The 23,519-nt window shown below is 37.4% G+C and overlaps 1 protein-coding gene across 14 annotated transcripts in view; it reads left to right on the top strand.

The window, feature by feature from the left end:
• PHTF1 (putative homeodomain transcription factor 1) overlaps positions 1-23,519 on the top strand; it is a 96,895-nt gene that overhangs the window by 47,293 nt on the left and 26,083 nt on the right. For 6 of the 14 annotated variants that reach the window (XR_006582872.1, XR_006582871.1, XR_006582877.1 and 3 more), the window contains exons 10-20: positions 778-951; positions 1,057-1,146; positions 2,150-2,371; positions 4,918-5,046; positions 5,688-5,960; positions 6,724-6,855; positions 7,369-7,455; positions 10,821-10,976; positions 12,196-12,291; positions 12,729-12,854; positions 13,401-13,531. Coding sequence is in view for 4 of the 14 variants with exons in the window: in XM_023259000.2 (XP_023114768.1) it covers positions 778-951; positions 1,057-1,146; positions 2,150-2,371; positions 4,918-5,046; positions 5,688-5,960; positions 6,724-6,855; positions 7,369-7,455; positions 10,821-10,976; positions 12,196-12,291; positions 12,729-12,854; positions 13,401-13,421 (1,506 nt within the window). In the remaining 10 variants the exon portion in view is untranslated. Of the gene's footprint in view, positions 1-777; positions 952-1,056; positions 1,147-2,149; positions 2,372-4,917; positions 5,047-5,687; positions 5,961-6,723; positions 6,856-7,368; positions 7,456-10,820; positions 10,977-12,195; positions 12,292-12,728; positions 12,855-13,400; positions 13,918-22,963; positions 23,035-23,519 lie in introns of those variants that run through there. The other 8 variants (XR_006582879.1, XR_006582876.1, XR_006582878.1 and 5 more) reach the window with 2 other exon arrangements.

The raw sequence follows: 23,519 nt of genomic DNA, 5'->3' as shown, positions 1-23,519 counted from the left end.
ATACTAACAGGTTTGTGTAATTTGTCTTAACAAATAAGTGAAATGTAAAACCACAGGACATGAAAAGGAGAGTAACACGCGACGACTGTAGTTTATTCTTTTAATTTCTGGGACTAGACCTTGTTATTTGATAGGCTACTGACCCAGCCTTAGGAGTAGGCTGGTCGATTTCATCAGCGGATCTGTGTGTAGAGGCTCCTGTGTCATATTCCAGAGATGCAATGATAATATAGTAGGGTTTGGGAAGCTATTTTCTAGCTTTAGCACAGATGTTTTATCTCTAAAACTACATTTTATAGTCTTGAAATATCTTCTCACTTGTTAGACTGTGGCATTTAGTAATTACAAAAATAGCTAATCTGTTTGAGTCATTACTGCAACCAGACACTATTCTAAGTGCTTTACGTGTAGTAAGTCATCTAATTGTTTCGGTAGCTCTGTGAGATAGGTGCTTTTATTATCATCCCTTTTCCTCTGAGGAAAAGGAGCCCCAGAGATTCAGTTACTTGCCTCAGGTTACGTGGCCAGGAAGTCGAAGGGCTCCGATTCAGACTCACGCCTGCGCTTCCAACCTCTCTACATAATACTGCCTCACCGTTTAGGCTGCTTAGTGCCAAGAGAGTTTTCTTTATTGACACCAAGTAAGATATAGGTTTGTTCAGTTTTGGCTTACCTTTACCATTTCTTAGTTTTTACCTGTTTTTTTGTTTTTACACATGCCGCTTACTAGAGTATTTTGGGCTGTCCCCTGGGGAGAAATTGCTGTTCTCTTTGTAGGAGGCTTTTAGGCATCTGGGTAATGGGATTTCAGATGATCTGTCAAGCGAGGAGGACGGTGAAGCCCGGACACAGATGATGATGTTGCGCAGGAGTGTGGAAGGGGCCTCAAGTGACAACGGCTGTGAAGTTAAGAATAGAAAGTCAATACTTTCTAGGCACCTAAACACTCAGGTAATTTTTAGTTTGTAAAAGTATAGGCATTAACTCCTAAATCACTGAATACTAACAAGATATTTGACATGTTTTCCTATTGTTTACTGGCTTGATTTTTGGCAGGTAAAGAAAACCACCACCAAGTGGTGTCACATTGCACGGGATTCAGATAGTCTGGCTGAATCAGAGTTTGAATCGGCGGCCTTCAGTCAGGTAATGTATCCTTCTGAGAGGTCATTGTTCAGGGTGTATTCCTGAGTGTGATAACTTTACCCACTGCTTTTTTTATTGATTGTCCTGACGTAGTGGTTCTATTTTCCTGGCCTCCCCTGCCGTCAGTTGTCTGTCTACCTCTCTGGCTGCTCACCCCCACGAAGAGAAGGAGCTCTGTTTCACTTTGACTCTGATCTTGACAGTATCATAGATGATCTGATGCTTTGCAGGCAAGAGCTTCCTCAATCCCCAGATGACAAGAAGGCTCCCTCATATTTACTTGGAATATAGAGTTTATTCTTAAGTATCATTCCTTTGTAAGTGGCACTGATGCTGATGAAGACAAATTTTTGAGAAAGGACCTCTGAGAGACGAGCAGCATATCTCATCATGCAGCTAATAGGATATTGTATATTTGGAATATTATAATTCAGAGGGGGACGGGGCAGATGGTGGTAGGTGGTTTTTGTTTTGATTGTCAAGGCAGTTGGGGGCGTGGGAAAACATTCGTGTTTCTGTTTATGCTGCAGGCGAGCTGCACCGCGCAGCCTCTGCTCAGCCTGACTGTCCTTTCCGTGGTTGGCTGGGCCCCGGGACACCACTAGATCTGCAGTCACGCTCACCGTATTTAGAGTAGGGGGCACTTTGGGAATGTCAGAAGGCTCTGCCACACCTTTCCAGGGTAGACCCTCCGGAGGGGCTTGCAGAGGTCACTGTCATCCAGGGCATTCCAGTCAAACACCCTTATGATTTGGCAGTCAGTTCTTAGAGGGAGTCCTTTTACAGCCCTACTTGTTAGAGAGTCACACAGGGTTCAACATTTATATCTTAAAATGTATTATTGTTATGTGAAGCCTTATGAACAGGTGAATATTTGGGGGTAAGTTTATGGGAGCTTGCCAGCCATCACCACCGATAACTTGCTTTAATTTTGTTTCAGATATATGATTGTTTTTAAAAATGAATGAAAAAAATAGTTTTGTTTTTCTGTTTCCCTTTAAAGGGCTCTAGGTCTGGCATGAGTGGTGGCTCTCGAAGCCTGACCATGTCCAGAAGAGACTCAGAAAGCACCCGCCATGACTCAGAGACCGAGGATATGCTATGGGACGACCTGCTGCATGGCCCAGAGTGCCGGTCATCTGTCACCAGTGACAGTGAGGGGGCCCATGTGAACACCCTCCATTCAGGGACCAAACGTGATCCCAAAGAAGATGTTTTTCAGCAGGTCTGTAAAGGTGACGGTAGCCAATATTTACTGTATACCTACACATGCCAGGGGCCGTATTATCTCATTTGGCTTTACAATAATTGAACGAGGTAGATACTATTATTATCTCTAATGTAGAGATGAGGAAATCGAGCATAATTTGTTAAGTGAAGATGTTGGAATTAGAACTCAGGGGCAGGTACTCTGGAATTGCCCTAACATGAATTGTTCTTCATAACACTTTTTCTCATTATTTTCCTTAGAATGATCCTTAATGTTCATTTTATGTGAGCAGAGTGTTGTTTGAATGGTATATCAACCTCATATTTTCAGCGACATCGCAGCGTTATGTGTGAATTACTAAGAAATGGCATTACTTGCTTCTCTAGTAATGTATAAACCAAGTGGTGCTTTTAATTTTAGGTCTTATATTAATATCATAAAATCAGAGAACCTGGAATTGGAGATTCCTTAGAAGGTATTTGAACCTTCCAACCAATGTAGGAATTCTTACATGGTAATCATCGTTACTCCTTCTTGGGACTATTGTGATATATCTAATGAGAAAATATAAAGTGCTTAGCACAATGTCTGGCAAAGGGTAAGCGCCTAATAAATGTTAGCATTATTATTAGTATTGCCATCAGATTATCAGTGGCCTCTGTGTAAGTACTTCTGGAGCCAGAGTGATTGTTAACTTCATGAGAGAGCTTTCTCCACTGCTGGATAGATTGAATGATTAAGAAGTGATTCTCAAATCAACATTTCAGATGTTTGGTGACAATGATCATGATTCTTCCTTTTTTTGTTGTTCTTTAGGCTAAATATTTCCACAGTGATCTACAAATACTGGATTTTGGATATTCATTTGTTTAATCATTTTCTTGATTCTAGGATACCATTGATTTAGGTTACACATTTTTCATAAAAAAATCCTGCTTCATTAAATGTATACAATTTTTTAAAACTGACCAGAAACAACATACATTTTCTTATTAAAGCTTTAAGCTTCTTTCAATTTTGCTGTCAAAGTTTGAATCTAAATATTCTTTACATTTAGTCTGAAGATTCATCTAAATTACATTAGCCGTCAGTAGTTATACATGACATCCTGATAATCTTGACCTCCTTTGCACTTTTGGGATTTTCAGTATAATTTTAGGGCATATATAAGCATAATTAGGTAACATGAAACCATATCAAAAGGAATTCATCATTTCCCAATTACCCTATCCATCCTATTCTTCCTTTATCCCCATATTTTTGAATGCCACCACTGACCGCCTAAGGCAGAAATCTTGGAGTAGTTCTTTTTTTTTTTTTTTTTAAGTTTATTTACTTTTTTTGTTTTTTTTTTTAAGTTTATTTACTTTTGAGAGAGACAGAGACAGCGTGAGTCAGGGAGGAGCAGAGAGAGAGGGAGAGAGAAAGAATCCCAAGCAGGCTCTGTGCCACCAGCACAGAACCCAATGTGGGGCTCAAACTCACGGACCCATGAAATCATGACCTGAGCCAAAACCAAGAGTTGGATGCCTAACCGACTCAACCACCCAGGTGCCCCATCCTTGGAGTGGTTCTTGACCCCACCCTCTCTAGTGTGTTTCTAATATGTCCTCTTGACTCCACTGAATATCTGTGTCTGTCTACTTGTGTCTCCCCTGCTTGGGGTGGACCGTCATTGGCTGCTATCTGGATCATTAAAGCAGCTTCTGTGGGCCTGCTCCCTTTGCTTTTCCATGCTGCAGCTGGAATGATGCCATTCCCTTTAAAATCCTTTAAGTGCTTTCCCTCCTCCATTGGGATTATTTGCTTGCTTGTTTCTTTCTTTCTCTTTCTCTTTCTTTCTTTCTTTCTTTCTTTCTTTCAAGTTTATTTATTTATTTTGAGATTGAGAGCATGAGCAAGGGAGGGGCAGAGAGAGAGGGAGAGAAAGAGTATCCCAAGCGGGCTCTACACCATCAGCGCAGAGCCCGACCTGGGGCTCAAACCCATGAACCGTGAGATCGTGACCTGAGCCAAAACCAAGAGTCGGACACTTAACCTACTGAGCCACCAGGCACCCCTGTCCTCTTGAGCTTTTTATGCTTTTTATGCTTTTCTGTGTCCTGATTAGACCAGAGAAAGGCTTAACTCCTCAGTTATTCATGCAACTTGTAAGGCCTATTAGCAGCTCTCCTAGCTAATTTCCTGCTACCTCTAGTATAGTCATGCTGCTCTAGAAATACTTTCCTTCTTAACATGCCATGAATACACCAAGCTTATCCTCACTTCCACACATTTAGAGAGGGAAGCCAGGCCACCTTGGAGATCATGGAATCCTACTTTCCGTCATTACAGAAGACATTTAGCCTCTCTCTAGGTAAGAAAATGTCTTAGTGAAGAAAAAAGGACCAGAGATCAGCATGGTGGAGGTTTGTCATTGGTATTGAGCTCTGTGAAGGAGAGAATAGAATGATGAGGTCTAACACTGGCAAATGTGGCCTGGGAGCTGGACAATGGGGAGAAAATCCAAGTGAGGGAAAAAAGAAGGGTGGATGAAAATAGTTTTATATTTTTCTTTTTAGAACCACTTATTCTGGCTTCAGAACTCAAGTCCTGCCTCTGACCGAGTTAGTGCAATAATCTGGGAAGGGAATGAGTGCAAAAAGATGGATATGTCTGTGTTGGAAATAAGTGGCATCATCATGAGCAGGGTAAGATTTCATAAGTTTTCAGATTTTTTGAAAAACCTGTTTATGATCAGCTGTTCTTTGGCTCTATTCAGTGATCAAAGCACTGACTCTGCTTTTGAAATACGAATATATATATTTTTTTAATTTTTGTGGTTAGTGTCTTTACTTGGTAGTATATTTTTTTTTTGTTACAAAGTTCTCTGAACATGATCAGTTATTCAGGTATACTCTATGAATGTTCCTTATCTAAGCCTAATTTTTAATAAAATCTAAGAGTCATAAATCTATACGTCATTTTTCTTTGTACTTCTTTTAGATTCGAAACAGATTTCGTTTTTTTTTTTTTTAATTTTTTTTTTTCAACGTTTTTTTATTTTTGGGACAGAGAGAGACAGAGCATGAATGGGGGAGGGGCAGAGAGAGGGAGACACAGAATCGGAAACAGGCTCCAGGCTCTGAGCCATCAGCCCAGAGCCCGACGCGGGGCTCGAACTCACGGACCGCGAGATCGTGACCTGGCTGAAGTCGGACGCTTAACCGACTGCGCCACCCAGGCGCCCCCAGATTTCGTTTTTAATAATCTAAATAGTAGTCGATAAAAACTGCTTCATAACTCCATTTAACTGTGTAATAACGACGCGACGTTTTAAATTAATTCCCAGGTTAATGCGTACCAGCAAGGAGTAGGTTATCAGATGCTGGGAAATGTCGTCACCATTGGATTAGCATTTTTCCCTTTTTTACATCGACTTTTCCGTGAGAAGAGTTTTGACCAGCTAAAGTCTATTTCAGCTGAGGAGATCATGACTCTCTTTTGTGGGGCACCACCTGTTACACCTATTATTATTTTGTCTATGATTAATTTTTTTGAACGATTGTGTCTTACTTGGATTTTTTTTTTCATGATGTGTGTGGCAGAAAGAACATATAAACAGGTCAGTAGAAAATTAAGTTTCTCGCCTCTGCTTTTGTATATGATATTCCACCGAGTCGTTTTTGTTCTATTGATTTGTTCTCTCTCCAGAAGTTAATGTGGACAATGAAGGATTGATGAGCAAACTTTTGGTGTTTGTGGGTTTAACACTTGTGATATCGATTAATCACAAATAACATGTTGTAATCTGAGATTTCGCTGAGCTCACGGGTAGGAATAAGTGGCTTAGGCAGAGAGTGAGCCTAGCTGACTGCACAGCACCTGTGTCTCAATACTGCACTTGTTTGCCCATAACATATGTAGTAATTCTCAAAGTGAAAATGTTTCTGTAGGCAATGGTTAAGTGAGAAATAAATGCATTGAATTTCGGTAAGAATGAAGAATTGGAGACTTGATATGTCTTCATGTCCAAAAGAATGTGATTTTGAATGGAAATTTAATTTGGAACTAAACCAGAATTCAGATAAACAATTTTGTTTGTGAGGTCGGGGATTCACAAAGGTCTCCAAAGAATATTCCTTGAGAATGTCAAGTGTACCATATTACAAAGGCATATATACAAAGACATTACTATAGAATATGATTTGGAAGTAACAGGATAATGAGCTATTAGCTTAGTCTAAGTGATCACTGATTAGAATTTCATCTGTTTATTATTTTTTATATGCTTCCAATATATGGGAATATTATTTACAATTATATAAACATATACTCAGAGACAAACATGTATATTTTACTTTGTGATTTTTTTAAACCTCCTCTAGAGATTTTTATTTGCAAAACTCTTCAGCCATATTACTTCTGCCAGGAAGGCTAGGAAATATGAAATACCTCATTTCAGACTTAAAAAGGTGGAGAACATTAAGATATGGTTATCACTGCGCTCCTTTCTCAAGGTGAGTTTCATTTGACGATGGAATATGTGCAGGAATATGCAGAAAGTATGCTCACTGAAATTTCTGGCAGCAGATACTCAATGGGTAGTGTAGTTCTGTGAACCAGACAGATCACATCAGTGGCTGACAGACAGACGTGCTGGTCAGCAAGTTGGAAATGATCTATCTGCTAAGCTGTTAGAGGTGAGTAAATGAGAGCTTAGGAAGGGAAAAGAAAATCTAAATTCCTAGGGCAGAGCGATAAGTTGAAAATTGCATCTTTTTCTGACTTTTTGGAAAATATTTTAGCTGAAAATACATTCGTGAATAACTCACAGCCTTAACTTGGAACAGCATGAATTTCAATGCTTAAAATTAAACGTGTCCGAACTATGTTAAAATACTGGGCTAGAAACTTCTTATAAACATTTATTTTCACATTAATGTTGTAAAACTCAGAATGTGAATGATTTGAGGGCCACGGTTGTCTCTAAGTGTAATCTTAAATATTAACCTATATGTCTCACTCCACAGAGACGGGGTCCACAGCGCTCAGTTGATGTCGTCGTATCTTCAGTCTTCTTACTGACACTTTCCATTGCTTTCATTTGTTGTGCCCAGGTAAACATTTCATATCTGTTGTAATGAAAAGTGGAAATTCTAATAAGGTTCACTATCCGTTTTAGGTGTGTGTGTGTGTGTGTGTGCATGCGTGTGTGTGTATGACAGAAATTTATTTCTCAGGATCAAGGCACCAGCATGCTATTTTGAATACTTAATTTTACTTACTTTTGAAATTAGAATAAAATAATTCTGAATCCTTTAAGATTCTAAGATGACTCTAATTTTAGTTGGCAGTTTTTGATAATAAAGCTACCATACCACGAGGGTTACAAAATAGTGATTTTTCTAACACCATCTTTCCTTCCACATCTGTTAGTTGTCACTCTGTGGTTGACCTTTCCTTTGTTTCTTCTTGGTTTCATTATGGACTCATATATTCTGATTTTTACCCAATAGATTATGACCTATTTGGGTAAATCTATTGGGTATAATCTATTTACTCTATTTGTTCTGATGTCTAAATTGTCCCAGATTTGGCCAGTGGGAGACCCTTGAAGCCCCTTCCTGCATACTTTTGATGGGTCCCTGTACCTTTTTTTTTTGGGTAAGGGGGTACTTCTGTGCTTTCTTCATTACAAGAAGTTATAGCCGTAGCTTGTAGTGTTCCATTTATTGAGTTCTAACTTAATTCTACTGTGTTCAGAGAACGTATTCTGAATGTCTTTACTCCTTTGAAATTTGTAGAGGCTTGCTTTATTATCTGGCATATGGTCAGTTTCATTAAATCTCCATCAGCACTTTGAAAGAACTTGTATTCTGTTGTCTTGGGGAGCAATGTCCTCGCTAGGTAAATTAGTCCAAGTTTATTTGTTCCATTGCGGCATCTTCTATATCCTTACTCATGTTTTTTTCGTCTGCTTATTCTGTCGACCATTGACAGAGGCGTGTTCACGTCTACTGTGATGGTGGATCCAAGACCTGAGCTGAGATCAAGAGTCAGATGCTTACCCAACTGAGCCACCCAGGCACCCCTCTTTAGTCTTTTTTAACCTGGAAAAGTGTCAGGCTTAATCTTTCATGACCGTTTGAAATGTCTCTGATTCTAATGTTTCTTAACTTAAAGTCTGCTCTATTTGGTATTAATTTAACCACACCAACTGTCTTTTGATTCATTTTTGCACATTATTTCTTTGTCCACCCTTTCATTTATTTTGTCTTCATATTTGAGTCATGGCTTCTGTAATCAGCATATCCTTTTTTTGGTTGTTTGTTCCTTAATCCAGCTTCACAGTCTTAGTGTTTTAGATTGTCTGGCTCATTTACATTTAATGTAATTACCACAGATACAAATACTGTTTATTTCTTATTTGGTCTACCTGTTAAATTTTCTTTCTCTCTCCTTTCTTGGCATCTTTTATGAATCAAGTATTCTGTAATATTCCATTTAATCCTCTTTGTTAACGTGTTATATGTTCTTTCACTACTTGTTATATGTACTTTTACCTCAGAGATTGCAACATACATCCTTAGCTTATTATAGTCTAATAAATTATTAATTTCTGCTTCCTTGATAATGCTAGGACCTTAGAACACTTTATCTCATTTATCCATTCACCCATTATTAGTATCCTTACTTAAAATTTTACATATATTTTCTTGTATTTATTTGACTTATTGCTTTAAGTAGGCTCCACACCCAATGTGAGGCTCAAATTACAACCCTGAAATCAAGAGTTGCATGCTCTACTGACTAAGCTAGCCAGGCATCCCAAATTTTACATATGTCTTAAACCCACAAGATATAGTGATTATTTTTTGTATTCAGTTATTCATTTATATTTACCTACACATTTACCCTTTTCATTGCTTTTCATTAGTTCTTGCGTTTCTGTGTTTTTTTCTGGGATTTTTTTCTTCCTGTTTGAAGAATCTGGTTATGAATTCTGTTCTAGTATGTTTGAAAATGTCTTATCACTTTCTTGTTTAAAGGATGTTTTCACTGAGTATGCATTTCTAGGTTGCCAGTTACTTTCAATACTTTTGGGATTCTGTTACCTTTTGATTTACATGTTTTATCTTGAGAAGTCAGCTGTTAGTTTTATTTGCTGCTCTTTTAAAGGTAATGTCCTTTTTCTCTGGTGGTTTTTTTTTTCTTTTTTTTTCTTTCAATTTTTAAAATTTACTTATTCTGAAAGACAGAGAACATGCGTGGGAGTGGCAGAGTGAGAGAATCCCAAGCATGCCCCGCACCATCAGTGCAGAGCACAATGTGGGCTCGAACTCATGAACCATGAGATCATGAGCTGAGCTAAAACCAAGAGCTGGACGATTAACCAGCCGAGCCACCCATGCACCCCTTCTCTGGCTGGTTTTAAGAGTTTTTCTTTGTGTTTGATTTTATAGCTGCTTGGCTGTGGTTTGTGTGTTGTATATTGCCGCACAACAAACCACCCTGCTGAAGAGGTGGGCCTAGGTTGCTACTAACTGTTACTTTCCTACTCTAGTTATAACTGATTGGCAGGGGTGAACACCTGACCCAGACTAAGCCAAATGTATTTAGAAATTAGAATTTACAAATTTTAGAAATTAGGACTGAAAACCTGAGATATCACTGGTGGCCTTTGGAGAAGAGAGGGTCAGTAGGGGTCAGTGGGGCCAGTAGGGTGTTATGGGAAACCAAAGCTGGAGCGAGCCAAACTTGCAGGGAGCAGTAAACAAGGGTCATGCAAAGCAACAGAATTAACTAAGAGGAGTGGAGATGGGAGCCCAAATGACCCTTGAGGAAGAGAGACAGAGAGGAGAGCTGCGCTGTGACTCCCTGGTTTCAAAAGGCCAGCATTTGGTTTCTGTGAGGATTCTCTGTATATTTTCCAGTGTGTTCCACTTTACCTCAGGCTGGCTTGAGTAAATTTTGAAGCAAACAAAAAACACAACTTTTACTAGCAAACTTGACACGTAATAATAGGCATTCGATAAATGGTAGCTGCTGCTGCTGTTGTTACTTGGATCCTAAAATGGAGTAAAGAATTGATCCTCAGGGTTTTCGAGTCATACCAGTAGGATGGGCCACATGTCTTAGGAAGGCCGACTAGTGATAATGCGAATTTAACACTTTGAAAAATGGTCACCATATAATTGTGAGTGGGCACATGAGTGGTTAAAAGGCTGGAAATGTGTTTGTCTGATTTTACTTCTATGTTTTCCTCCTTTGCTACTTCCTCCTTTGCTGTCTGGAAAAAGTCTAGGAAACCTAGAGAAATAGGGATTAGTTAAATAGATAAGGCTTTATATGAGTATTAAAATTCTGCTTTGAGTATAAAATATTGGTAACTTGTAAATCTTTTTAAGTTGCTAGAGTAAAGGAGTAATTATAGATTTTGAGACAAATGAAAAACCTAACTTTTTGTCGGTTCTTTGTATAGGTTCTGCAAGGGCATAAAACTTTCCTGAATGATGCTTATAATTGGGAGTTTTTGATCTGGGAAACAGCTTTACTACTTTTCTTACTGCGTCTGGCCTCATTGGGGTCTGAAACCAATAAGAAATACAGCAATGTTTCAATATTACTTACGGAACAGGTAACAATTGGTCCTTGTTAATTTAGTTCTGTGGTTAGAGATGGCATAAGATTTGTGCAGAAGATTCAGGGTTGAGTCTAGATTTAGCACTTTCTAGCTATATGACCTTACAGGTGACTTTGCTACTATATAATTATTTCCTCCTTATAAAATGAGGATTTATAATCTTCCCCACCAGCTCCCAGGATTGTAAGAATTAAGATCTAATGGATTGAAAGTAGTTTGTATATTATAAAGGTATCTTTATTTGTGATAATGGAGCATGCTTTAAGTCTCATATTCTGCATCAAGTATTAGATCTTTATAGTACTTGTCATTTAAGCATGTTTTCAATAAGCTCTTGAATTTCTTCTGTATCAGCCATACATTCAAAGTTTAGAAAATACTTTCTCTTTAGTATGGGAATAGATATTAAGACTGGGAAATGTTTCTTATAAAGGTAGAGTAGTATAAAGGGGTTTTTTTTTTTTTTTTTTGGTTTTGGTTTTGATTTCATGGTTATCCATAAATTTTACATAAATACATTTGGTATCATTAGATTTTCTTCTTTTGCCTGAGAATTATAGTGGGAGAATATTTCCTATAGGAGAAAAAATAAAGAATTAACAAGTTAAAAGCAGCTATCTTCTTATGTTTCATTAATGTTTAATGAGGATGTTATATTATGTGGGTGTCACCAAAATGAGTAGGTAGAGCTTTTGAACTTAAAAAAGTTCACATGTTAACTGTTAAGTTATAATTAACATTACACTTTTCATTGTTTTGATAGTTAAATTGCTTCATATTTACTTTTTAAAAATTTTTTTAATGTTTATTTATTTTTGAGACAGAGACAGAGCATGAACGGGGGAGGGTCAGAGAGAGAGGGAGACACAGAATCCGAAGCAGGCTGCAGGCTCTGAGCTGTCAGCACAGAGCCCGACGCGGGGCTCGAACTCACGGACTGTGAGATCATGACCTGAGCCGAAGTCGGACGCTTAACCGACTGAGCCACCCACGCGCCCCTACTTTTTTTTTATTCACGAACTGGCTTTTCTTTGTCAGATGTGACTGCGTGGTCTGGAGAGTAGGGTATGTGACATATGTGTTTTGTAGAAATAACTGCAGAAATTTTCAAATTTATTTTATTTGAAAATATTACTTTCGAATCTGCCAAACTTAGTGCAGTATATCTATCTTTTTCTGTGACTTTTGCCTTGATCTCTCTTTTTTTCCTTAGATTAATTTATATCTTAAGATGGAAAAAAAGCCTAATAAGAAAGAACAGCTCACTCTAGTAAATAATGTATTAAAGCTGTCCACCAAGTTATTGAAAGTAAGTAATATCCTGTGATCTACTTTCACTAGCACTTAAATGAAATCAATGCTGTACTTATTGGAGAAGACCCTCGTAACAGATGGCTGCTGGGCTGTGTACATTCACAATGTCAAGTTGATAGTTTTGGGTTCCTGACTATGTAAGAAAAAATTTCCCATCTTGTTATCCAGGTTCTGATGATTGCTGATGTCTGTCACATTTTTCAAATTATATTAAAAAAAAAATTCACAACATACTGCTTGAACCCACCTTTAAACACTTAGCTAGTGGAAAGTAGGTGAGAGTCCATTATAGGTCTTTTGAAAGCAGCTGTTGAACATGAAGGAAGGCCTTACACACTCATCCGTACCCAAGACCTAAAAACCAGCCCAGAAATCACTGGTGGCCATCGATAGGCCATGTATTTCATCTCCATTCTTTCATGTTTTTTGTAGGAGCTGGACACACCGTTTAGACTCTATGGACTGACAATGAATCCCTTAATCTACAATATCACACGAGTAGTTATCCTTTCTGCTGTCTCAGGTGTTATAAGTGATCTTCTAGGATTTAATATAAGAGTAAGTGTGACTAGTACTCTGTGGCATCTGCTTTAGTCTTACTAAATATAATAATCCTTGCTCTTCACCCTGTGAGTGTGTGTGTGTGTGTGTGTGTGTGCGCGCGCGCGTGCGTGCGCGCATCTGTGATTGAGAGAGAGACAGACAGACTAGGGGAGTGGTGTAGAAATAACTCTTCAGGTAAAGAAATACACGTTTTGATGGCGGTGCACGGGCTAAGTTCTTAGCTTAAGTTTTCTCATTTGACACAAGTACAATAGACTGCTCTTGAACGAAAAATCAAGTTTGAATCTCATGTTAATCTAACAACACGGGCTGAGGAAGGGTCTGCCTCTGAGAGGCAGAATGAGTGCATACCCAAAACCCATGAACTGCAGTATGTCATTTTTGACCCTAGAAATTGTTAGATGGTTTTTCCTCTATGGTGTTCTAGAGTTGCTACTGTTCTTATGTAAAGGGTTCTTGATTCATAGTCATGTAAGTGGACCTGTAAACCCCAACTGTTTGTCTTAAAACTAACTTATTTTGGTGATTTTCTTTTCTTAGCTGTGGAAAATTAAGTCATAAGCTGAGTCATGTGCCTGGACTCTCCCCTTGTTGGCACCGGTACTTACCCATTAAGGAAGGAGACGGCTGCAGAAACCCTGAGATACCTACCTGCTTGTTCACACACAGAGGTGCCCTCAGCTCTGCCTAGTCTTATGAATGGTGTTTTCAGAGGAACAAATCCTTTTCCAACTGGGCATGCATGCCAAAAACTGTGTTTTCATGGTTTTCAAACAATATGAATAGTCAGGAGACTATGTGTTATGGTAACATAAGGGCAACTTTCTAAGCTAGGAAATTGATTTTGGGCATTTCAGTGCTGTGACATATTCACTACAAGTAGTCTTTTGGGTTACTAATGGTAGATGCCCAAAGCATGAAGAAACTATCCTCTATTGGAAGTGGCAAATTCAGTACTTTTTATTAAGTCTATACAATTGGAGATTTCTTTTCTCTAACAAAGATCAAATTTAAACTATTTTAGGTTGAACCCAAATAAAATAACTTTATTGGAGAATTTCAGTTTCTAGGCTTTTTTTTGTTGTGGCAGAGAAAAAAAAAACCTTTTAAATTGTGAGTTTCTGCTCAGCTACAGAGAAATTTTAATGAGTTCACAATTCTGAAGTTAATCCTAGTAACTGTGTAATTGTTGATGAAAGAGTCATGCATATAACATGCCATGTAATTGAGCACGAGAAAGTTTAAGTGTGTGCAGTCCTTCATGTCCATCATACAACATGGTTTCCACACAAATCGTCTGAGCTGTTTCCTATCACAGTACTACGTGATAGCATTAATGGTTTGTTGTACAGCTTTCTTCTTCTTTTTTAAAGTTTATTTTTATTTATTTTGTGAGACAGATAGAGAGCCAGCAGGGGAGGGGCAGAGAAAGAGGGAGACAGAATCCCAAGCAGGCTCTGCAGTGTCAGCGCAGAGCCCAGTGTGGGGCTCGAACTCATCAACTGTGTGAGATCATGACCTGAGCCAAAAGCAAGAGTCAGACGCTCAACTGACTGAGCCATCCAGGCGCCCCTGTTGTACAACTTAACATAGCCAACCCTCAGCACACTTTCAGGTCCGTGGTGTCTGTACTCAGCCAAGCTATGCCTTTGATGATTTGGATTCTCTGTCAGCGTCCCCTGTTACACACACGTGTCTACATATGTTCATGAAAATTCTCATAGTCTACATATAATTCTTGCTTTTTAAGTTTATCTGCTTTGAAGAATTTCTTGAGGCAAATTGAAAGTCTGAACATTTTAAGGATGAGAATTTATTAATTTTTCTTTTATCTTTTTTTAAATTATTTTTTTAACGTTTATTTATTTTTGAGAGAGACAGAGACAGGGTGCCAGCTGGGAAGGGGCAGAGAGAGGCAGACACAGAATTGGAAGCTGGCTCCAGGCTCTGAGCTGTCAGCACAGAGCCCAGTGTGGAGCTCGAACTCACAAACCGCGAGATCATGACCTGAGCTGAAGTCAGCCGCTTACCTGACTGAGCCACCCAGCACCCCAATTTTATCTTATTTTTAATTGAAATACAGTTAACATACAGTGCTATTTGCAGGCATGCATTATAATGTTTCAACAGTTTTAGACATTATTCAATGCTCACCACATGATAAGTATACTTTTAATCCCTTTTGTAAATTTTTAAAAGGAAATAATTTAGAAACTTATTACATGTAAAGAATGTACCCACACAAAATCAGTATACCAGTTACACATATTCTAATGTGCAGGAAGATTTTTGAAGTTTAAAGATGAATTTCTCAAGAGTCCCCAGGGATTGAGGTCAGACCTCCCTGGTTTTATATCCTTAGCTCTGCCACTTATTAGCTTCATAATGTAAGACAAATTCCTTAACCTCTTTGCATCTCAATTTATCTGTTGAATGGGGAGAACTACCACCTAATAGAGTTTTTAAGGTTGTATGAGATTATCATGTAAAGTACTTAGTACAACATAATAGTACGCAACACTTTATAAATCCATGACAAACCTTTGTTGTTACTATTTAAAACCTTTTAAAAATCTTTCACCAATAGATTCCTGTGAAGATAGAAACATAGGAAGTGAGGTTGCTGAACTAGGAGGGATTACCAAAAATTTGCAGCCATTTTAAATGCCTCATGAGAGTTATAATTACTTTTAAAGGTACCCCCCCATAATAGTGATTTGCCTGTAGAAGGAACTGTTTTGTAAAGGCACTTCAGTGTTTCATCAGATGGCTCGTAGAAGTCATTCTTTTACTATTTTCTATAAGGAACAATAGCAACTGTGTCAATGCGAGATTGAGCTCAGTGCGAATTTCAGATGAAGAATGCTTATGCCTGTATCTTTCTCTCCTACAAAAAAGTGCTATTTGGTTTTTATTTGCATTTTTACACAGTGAATTCTTTAGTTTAAATGCAGTATTTAGAATAGTTTACTCGTGGATTTCAGTTACAGTTTTGATAGTGTATAAATGGTTTACATTATTTTTCAGGTAGATAAAATTATATGTAAGTATAGTCGCTCATGTCAGGAACAGGAATCATTCTTGATTCCTTCCTCTTCCTCACACCTCACATCCAGGCACCAAGTCTTCAAATAAGTATCTTCTAGATGTTTTTCTAATCAGTCTACCATTCTTCATACCCACTTCTACCAGCCCAATCAATGTTATCCTGTTTTTTGAACAACTTTATGCTCCTTTGCTCTTACATATGTGTGGCCCCCTGGCCCCCAAACTCAATCTGTTCTTAACCGAAGTTAATGTGTTTTTCCTAAAATGCAAGTCTCACCATTTAGAGTCTATTAGTGGCTTTACTATTACTTTGAAGACAAAAATCCAAAATACTTTCAGCAATGTGTACAGCCCCACCTTGTTGAGAAAGATTTTTGACTCTATGTTCGAAAGATATTTTGGCTGGGTATAAAATTCTAGTTTTTTTTTAAGTTTATTTATGTATTTTGAGAAAGACGGAGAGTGTGAGTAGGGGGTGGGGGCGGTGGGGCAGAGAGAGGGGAAGAATCTCAAGCAGGCTCTGTGCCATCAGTGCAGATCCCGACATGGGGCTCAAACCTATGAAACCATGAGATCATGAACTGAGAGGAAATCAAGACTCAGATGCTTAACTGACTGAGCCACCCAGTGCCCCTAAAATTCTGGTTTTAAAAGTGTTGTTGCTCTACTCTGGATTGTGTTGTTTCTGAAAAGAACTCTTGTCATTCTTATCTTTGTTCCTCTGTATGTAATTTTTTAAAACCTCTGCTGCTTTTAATTTAAGGTTTCATCATCAAATTTGTGCAGTTTCATTACAATATGCATTGGTGTGGTGTTCTTCATGATTTTTGTGCTTGGGGTTTGTTGCACTTATTGGATGTGTGTATATTTATATAGTTTAATTTCCGCTATTATTTCTTAAAATAAATTTTCTATACTCCATGCTCTCCTACCTCCTTCTGGGACTCCCAGTTTATAAGCATAATACTATGCTTGAAGTTGACCCACAGCTTACTAATGTTTTATACGTTTCCCAGTCTTTTTTCTCTGATTTAATTTTGGATAGTTTCTGTTGCCTTGCCTTCAAGTTCACTAACTTATTCTTCACTAATTTGCTGTTAATCTTACCTAATGTATTTTTGCCTATGGAAATTGGTTTTTTTTTTTTTTTTTTATCTTTCATGCCTCTCCTTAATATGCTATTTCTTTTCTCTACCTTGTTTAATATATTTATAATAGAAATAGTAAAGAAGGACATTAAAAGAGTTATCTGTGTCATTTTGGGGTTTGTTTTCAATGATTGATTTTTCTTATTTTGGGTCATATTTTCCTCTTTGCATGCCTGCTAATTTTTTATTGGATGTGAATTTTATACTGTTGGATGTTGGATTTTTGTGTATATGCATGTGTTGTTTTTACATTCTTTTAAATATTCTTGAGCTTGTTTTGGAATATGGTTAAGTTACTTGGAAACTGTTTGTTCATTTCAAGGCTTTTAAGCTTTGTGAGTTGGGCCAGAGCAGCCTTTAATCCAAGGCTACTTTTTCCCCTATGGAAGCAGTATCCTCCTGAGTATTCTACCCAGTTCCCTGCTTATTAGGTGAGATTTTTACCGGTTTGACTGTGGGAACACAAACTCTTCCCAGCTCAAAGTTTGTCTGCCTGCTTCTTTTGGTAGTTCTTTCCCTGTTGTTCAGTATTTCCTAACAAGTATTGTGCTGGTCAATACTTACCTAAAGACTTGAAAAGAACTCTCTGCACATTATTTTGGTATTCTCCTCTCTATGCAGCTGTCTTTCCTCTGGTACTCTGCCCTGCAAATTCCAGCCGTCTTGGCCTTTGCAAATTCTTGACTGTCTCCTGAACATAACGAGGCTGCTTGATTTGGTTTAGGTTCCCCCTTCCTGCCCCATAACCTAGAAACTGCCTCTAAGGAGGAATCTGGGCATTCATGGGGCTCAACTCATTTAATTCCTCTATCCTGTTTTATCTATTGTCTAACATCAAAAACCCGTATTTCATATATATGTGTATGAAAAATATATACGTACATATATATGAAATATATATATAAAAAATATATTTTTCCTTTTTTCCCCCCAGTTTTTTAAGTTGTTTCCATCTTAGTAAATGGAACAAAATTTACTCAGTTTCTCAGGGTTTATTCTTGGGCTTCCTCTCTTTGCCGCCATATCTAATCCACCACCAAACTGTGTCAGTTCTACCTTTCCACTGCTAGTAGGTTAAGCCTCCTTCACTTTCACTTGAGTTGACATGCTAACCCTTTCCACTCTTGTCTCATACAGTTGGTTCTCCGTAGCCACATGAATATGCTTAAAAATATGGAAACTATATACTTAGGTTATTCCTACGTAAGCCCTTCCTGGCTTTCCCTATGGTGGCCTCCAAGGTCCTTCATTATCAGGCTTGCCTCCTTTTCCAACTTCACTCCTCAATACTGTACAATCACACTGGCCTCCTTCTGTTCCTCCATTATATCAAGTTCTTTCTTCTATCACATTTGTGCCCCGAATACATTTTCTTATGTTCTTCCCTGAATGGCTGCTCAGCTGTCTATTCCTCTGATGACCCTAATGTAGCTCCCTGTCTTTCCTTGTTATCAGTTATATGGCCCTATTCATTTACTTCAGGGTGCTTGTTACAATCTGATTATCTTGTTTATTGTAACTGCAGAGAAGTCCTTTATTTCTTTTTAAAAAATTATTTGCTTTTAATGGAAGTATAGTTGATATACAATATTATATTAGTTCCAGATATATTAGTTCCAGATAGTGATTTAACATTTACATATATTACAGATGCTCACCATAAGTGTAGTTGCCATCTGTCACCATACAAAGTTACTGACTTTGTGCTCTTATTATATATATATAGTGTTATTATATATATACTATATATTATAGTACATTATAGTATTATTGACTATTCTCTATGCTGTACTTTACATTGCTGTGACTTACTTATTTTATAACTGGGAGTTTGTATGTCTTAATCCCCTTTGCCTATTTCACTTATCTTCTTATTACCCTCCTTTCTGGCAACCACCACTCTGTTCTCTGTATTTATGAGTCTGTTTCTGTTTTGTTTTATCTTTTAGATTCCACACCTAAATGAAATCATATATTTGTGTTTATCTTATTTCACTTAGCATAACCCCCTTGAGGTCTATCCATGTCACAAATGGCAGGATTTGATTCTTTTTCCCCCTTTTTTATAGCTTAGTAATATTCCAGTTTGTGTGTGTGTGTGTGTGTGTGCGCGTGCGCGCGTGCGCGCACGCACGCATGCGTGCACACAATATCTTCCTTGTTCATTCATCTGTCATTGGGTACTTAGGTTGCTTCCATATCTTGGCTATTGTAAATAATGCTTCATTAAAAAGATGGGAGCATGTATCTTGTCAAATTAGTGTTTTTGTTTTCTTTGGGTAAATACCCAGTAGTAGAATTACTGGATCGTATGATATTTGTATTTCTAATTAATTCATTCATTTTTTAACATGAAATTTGTTGTCAAATCGGTTTCCATACAACACCCAGTGCTCATCCCAACAGGTGCCCTCCTCAATGCCCATCACCCACTTTCCCTTCCCTCCCACCCCCCATGAACCCTCAGTTTATTCTCAGTTTTTAAAGAGTCTCTTATGGTTTGGCTCCCTCCCTCTCTTTTTTTTTTTTTTCCTTCCCCTTCCCCCATGGTCTTCTGTTAAGTTTCTCAGGATCCACATAAGAGTGAAAACATATGGTATCTGTCTTTCTCTGTATGACTTACTTCACTTAGCATAACACTCTCTAGTTCCATCCACGTTGCTACAAAAGTCCATATTTCATTCTTTCTCATTGCCAAGTAGTATTCCATTGTATATATAAACCACCTCTTCTTTATCCATTCATCAGTTGATGGACATTTAGGCTTTTTCCATAATTTGACCATTGTTGAAAGTGCTGCTATGTATTTCTAATTTTTTGAGGAACCTCCATTCTCTTTTCCATAGTGACTGTATCAAATTTACAATTCTGACAATAGACCAATAGTGCATGAGGGTCCCCTTTTATCTGCATCCTCACCAACACTTGTTATTTCTTGTGTTTTTGATACTGGCCATTCTGACAGATGTGAGGTGATATCTCACTTGTGCTTTTTTTTTTTTTTTTTTTTTTAATTTCCCTGATGATTATTGACAACATCTTTTCACATGTCTCTTAGCCATCTGTATGTCGTCTTTGGAAAAATGTGTATTCAGATCCTCTATCCATTTTTAAATTGCATTGTTTGTTTTCTTGGCATTGGGTTGTATGAGTTTTTAAATATATTTTGGATATTAATCCTTACTAAATATATTTTTGCAAATATCTTCTCCCATTCTGTATGTCCCTTTTTTTGTTGTTGATGGTTTTCTTAGCTGTGAAAAAGCTTTTTATTTTGATAGAGTCCTACTTGTTTAGTTTTGCTTTTTTTGCCCTTGTCTGAGGAGATAGATTAAATACTGCTAAGACCAATGTCCAAGAGTATTACTGCCTGTATTTTTTTTTAGGCGTTTTACAATTTGGGGTCTCACGTTTATTTTTGTATATAGTGTAGAAAATGGTCCAGTTTCATTCTTTTGCATGTGGCTGTCCAGTTTTCCCAACACCATTTTTTAAAATGTTTATTCATTTTTGAGAGACAGACACAGAGTGTGAGTGGGGGAGGGGCAGAGAGAGAGGGAGACACAAAATCTGAAGCAGGCTCCAGGCTCTGAGTGCACAGGGCTTGAACCCATGAACTGCGAGATCATGACCTGAGTTGAAGACAGACACTTAACCGACTGAGCCATCCAGCCCCCCCAGCCCAACACCATTTGTTGAACAGATGGTCTTTTCCCCATTGTGTGTTTTTGCCTACTTTGTCTTAGATTAATTGACCATATAAGTGCTGGTTTATTTTGGGGCTCTCTATTCTGTTCCATTGATTTGTGTGTCAATATTTGTTCCAGTTCCATAGTGTTTTCATGACTATAGCTCTGAGGTATAGTTTGAAATCTGCTATTCTGATACCTCTGGCTTTGGTCTTCTGTGAAAACTGCTATTGGTATTTTGATAGGGATTGCATTAAATTTGTAGATTTTTTGGGTAGTGTGGATGGACATTTTAACAATATTCTTTAGTACATGAGCATGGCGTATTTTTTTTATTTGTGTCGTCTTCAGTTTCTTTAATAGCTTACAGTTTTCAGAGTACAGGTCTTTCACCTCCTTGGTTAAATTTATTCCTAGGTATTTTATTCTTTTTGATACAATTGTAAATGACATTGTTTTCTTAATTTCTTTTTCTGGTGGTTCACTAATAGTGTATAGAAATGCAACAGATTTCTGTATAACTTTGCATCTTACAACTTGACTCATTTATTAGTTCTAATAATTTTTAGTGGAATCTTTAGGGTTTTCTATATCTAGTATCATGTCATCTGCAAGTGACAGTTTTACTTTTTTCTTACCAATTAGGATGACTTTTATTTCTTTTTCTTGTCAGATTGCTGTGGATAGGACTTCTAGTACTATGTTAAATAAAAGTGGTAAGAGTGGACATCCTGGTCTTTTTCCTGATATTAGAGGAAAAGCTTTTAGCTTTTTACCTTTGAGTGTGATATTAGCTGTGTTGTTTTTTTTTTTTCAATATATGGCATTTATTATGTTGAGGTATGTTCCCTTTATCCCCATGTTGTTGACAGTTTGTATCATGAATGGATGCTGAATTTTGTCATGCTTTTTCTACCATCTGTTGAGATGGTTATATGATTTTTATCATTTTTTGTTGATTTGGTGTTTCATGTTGACTGATTTGTGGATATCGAACCATCCTTGCATACTTGGAATAAATCTCACTCGATCATGGTGAATGATCTTTTTAATGGTGTTGTTGAATTCAATTTTCTATTACAGTAAAACCTTGGTTTGCCAGCATAATTCATTCTGGAAACATACTTGTAATCCGAAGCACTCATATATCAAAGCAAATTTCCCCATAATAATTAATGAAAACTCAGATGATTCGTTCTATAACCCCAAAATATTCATATAAAAATTATTTAAATACTGTAATGTAATACAAAATAATAAAATACAACACACAAAAATGAACAAATTAACCTGCAGTTACCTTTTAAAACCTTCATGGCTGGTATGAGGTAGACAAGAGAGGAGGGTTGTTGTGTAGGATGACTTTCACTAGCACTAATGAATCATTGCTATCTTTTGGCTCAACGGAATCTTTTTCTGCATGGGGGCCATTGTATATGTTCACACAGATATTAACTACAGTACAGTATAAACTCTTGTCATATACTGCATTTAATGTAACTGGCAATTACATTAGGGTCTGTGTCTGCAGGCAGCCTAACCTAGAATGAAGCAAAGCATTTGTAAGCTTATTCTTGTATGGGAAAGCAAAGGACTGTCCATAGGTGCTCTGAAGTGACAAGAAAATACACTAGTGCCAGTTGTGGGCACTTCCCAATGTTCTGAAAAATCACTGATTTCTGCCAGACACCATGGCCTGAGACCAAGCATCCGAGTATGGGAGATGATCACCCACAATCTGATAGAGAGAAACCATTGGCTCAGGTGTGATCATGTGATGTTTGGTATTATGTACTACTCATATTGCAAAATATCGCTCGTGTATCAAGCTAAAATTTATTAGAACTGTTTACTCATCTTGTGGAATACTCACAGAACAAGTTATTCGCAATCCAAGGTTTTACTCTATTTTGTTCATGACTTTTTGCATCTTGTTCATCAAGGATATTGGCCTGTAATTTTCTTTTTTCATAGTGTCTTTGTTTTGGTATCAGGTTAATGCTGGCCTTGTAGAATGAATTTGGTAGCATTCCTTCCTCTTCAATTTTTTTGGAAGAGTTTGAAGATATGTATTAACTTTTCTTTACATGTTTGGTAGAATTCATTTGTGAAGCCAGCTGGTCCTAAACTTACATTTGTTAGGAATATTTTTGATAACTGATTCAAATTCATTACTAGTAATTGGTCTGTTCAGATTATCTTTTTCTTTCCTTTTTAGTTTTGGAAGATTGTGTGCTTTGGGGCTCCTGGGTGCTGTCTCAGTCGGTTAAGTGTCCAACTTCACCTCAGGTAATGATCTTGTGGTTTGTGAGTTCAAGCCCCACGTTGGTCTCTGTGCTGACAGCTCAGAGCCTGCAGCCTGCTTCAGATTCTGTGTCTCTCTCTGTCTCTGTTCCTCCCCCACTTGTGCTCTGTCTCTCATAAATAAACATTTTTTTAAGTTAAAAAAAACTGTAAGGTTGTATGTTTCTAGGTATTTACCTATTTCTTATAGGTTGTTCAATTTGTTGGAATATAATTTTTTGTAGTCTCTTATAATGCTTTGTATTTCTGTGGTGTCAGTTGTAACTTCTTTTTCATTTCTGATTTTGAGTCTTTTTTTCTTTATGAGTGTCTAACGTTTTATCAATTTTGTTTATCTTTCCAAAGAACTAGCTTTTAGATTCATTGATCTTTTCTATTCTTTTTTTTTAGTTTCTATTTTTTCTGCTCCGATCTTTTTATTTTTTTAGTTTTTTTAAAATATTTATTTAATATATGAAATTTATTGTCAA

This window comes from Felis catus, chromosome C1, assembly GCF_018350175.1.
Source record: "Felis catus isolate Fca126 chromosome C1, F.catus_Fca126_mat1.0, whole genome shotgun sequence".
Taxonomy (NCBI): Eukaryota; Metazoa; Chordata; class Mammalia; order Carnivora; family Felidae; genus Felis; species Felis catus.
The sequence above is the reverse complement of the archived record's forward strand: the minus strand, read 5'-3'. Positions and strand labels throughout refer to the sequence as shown.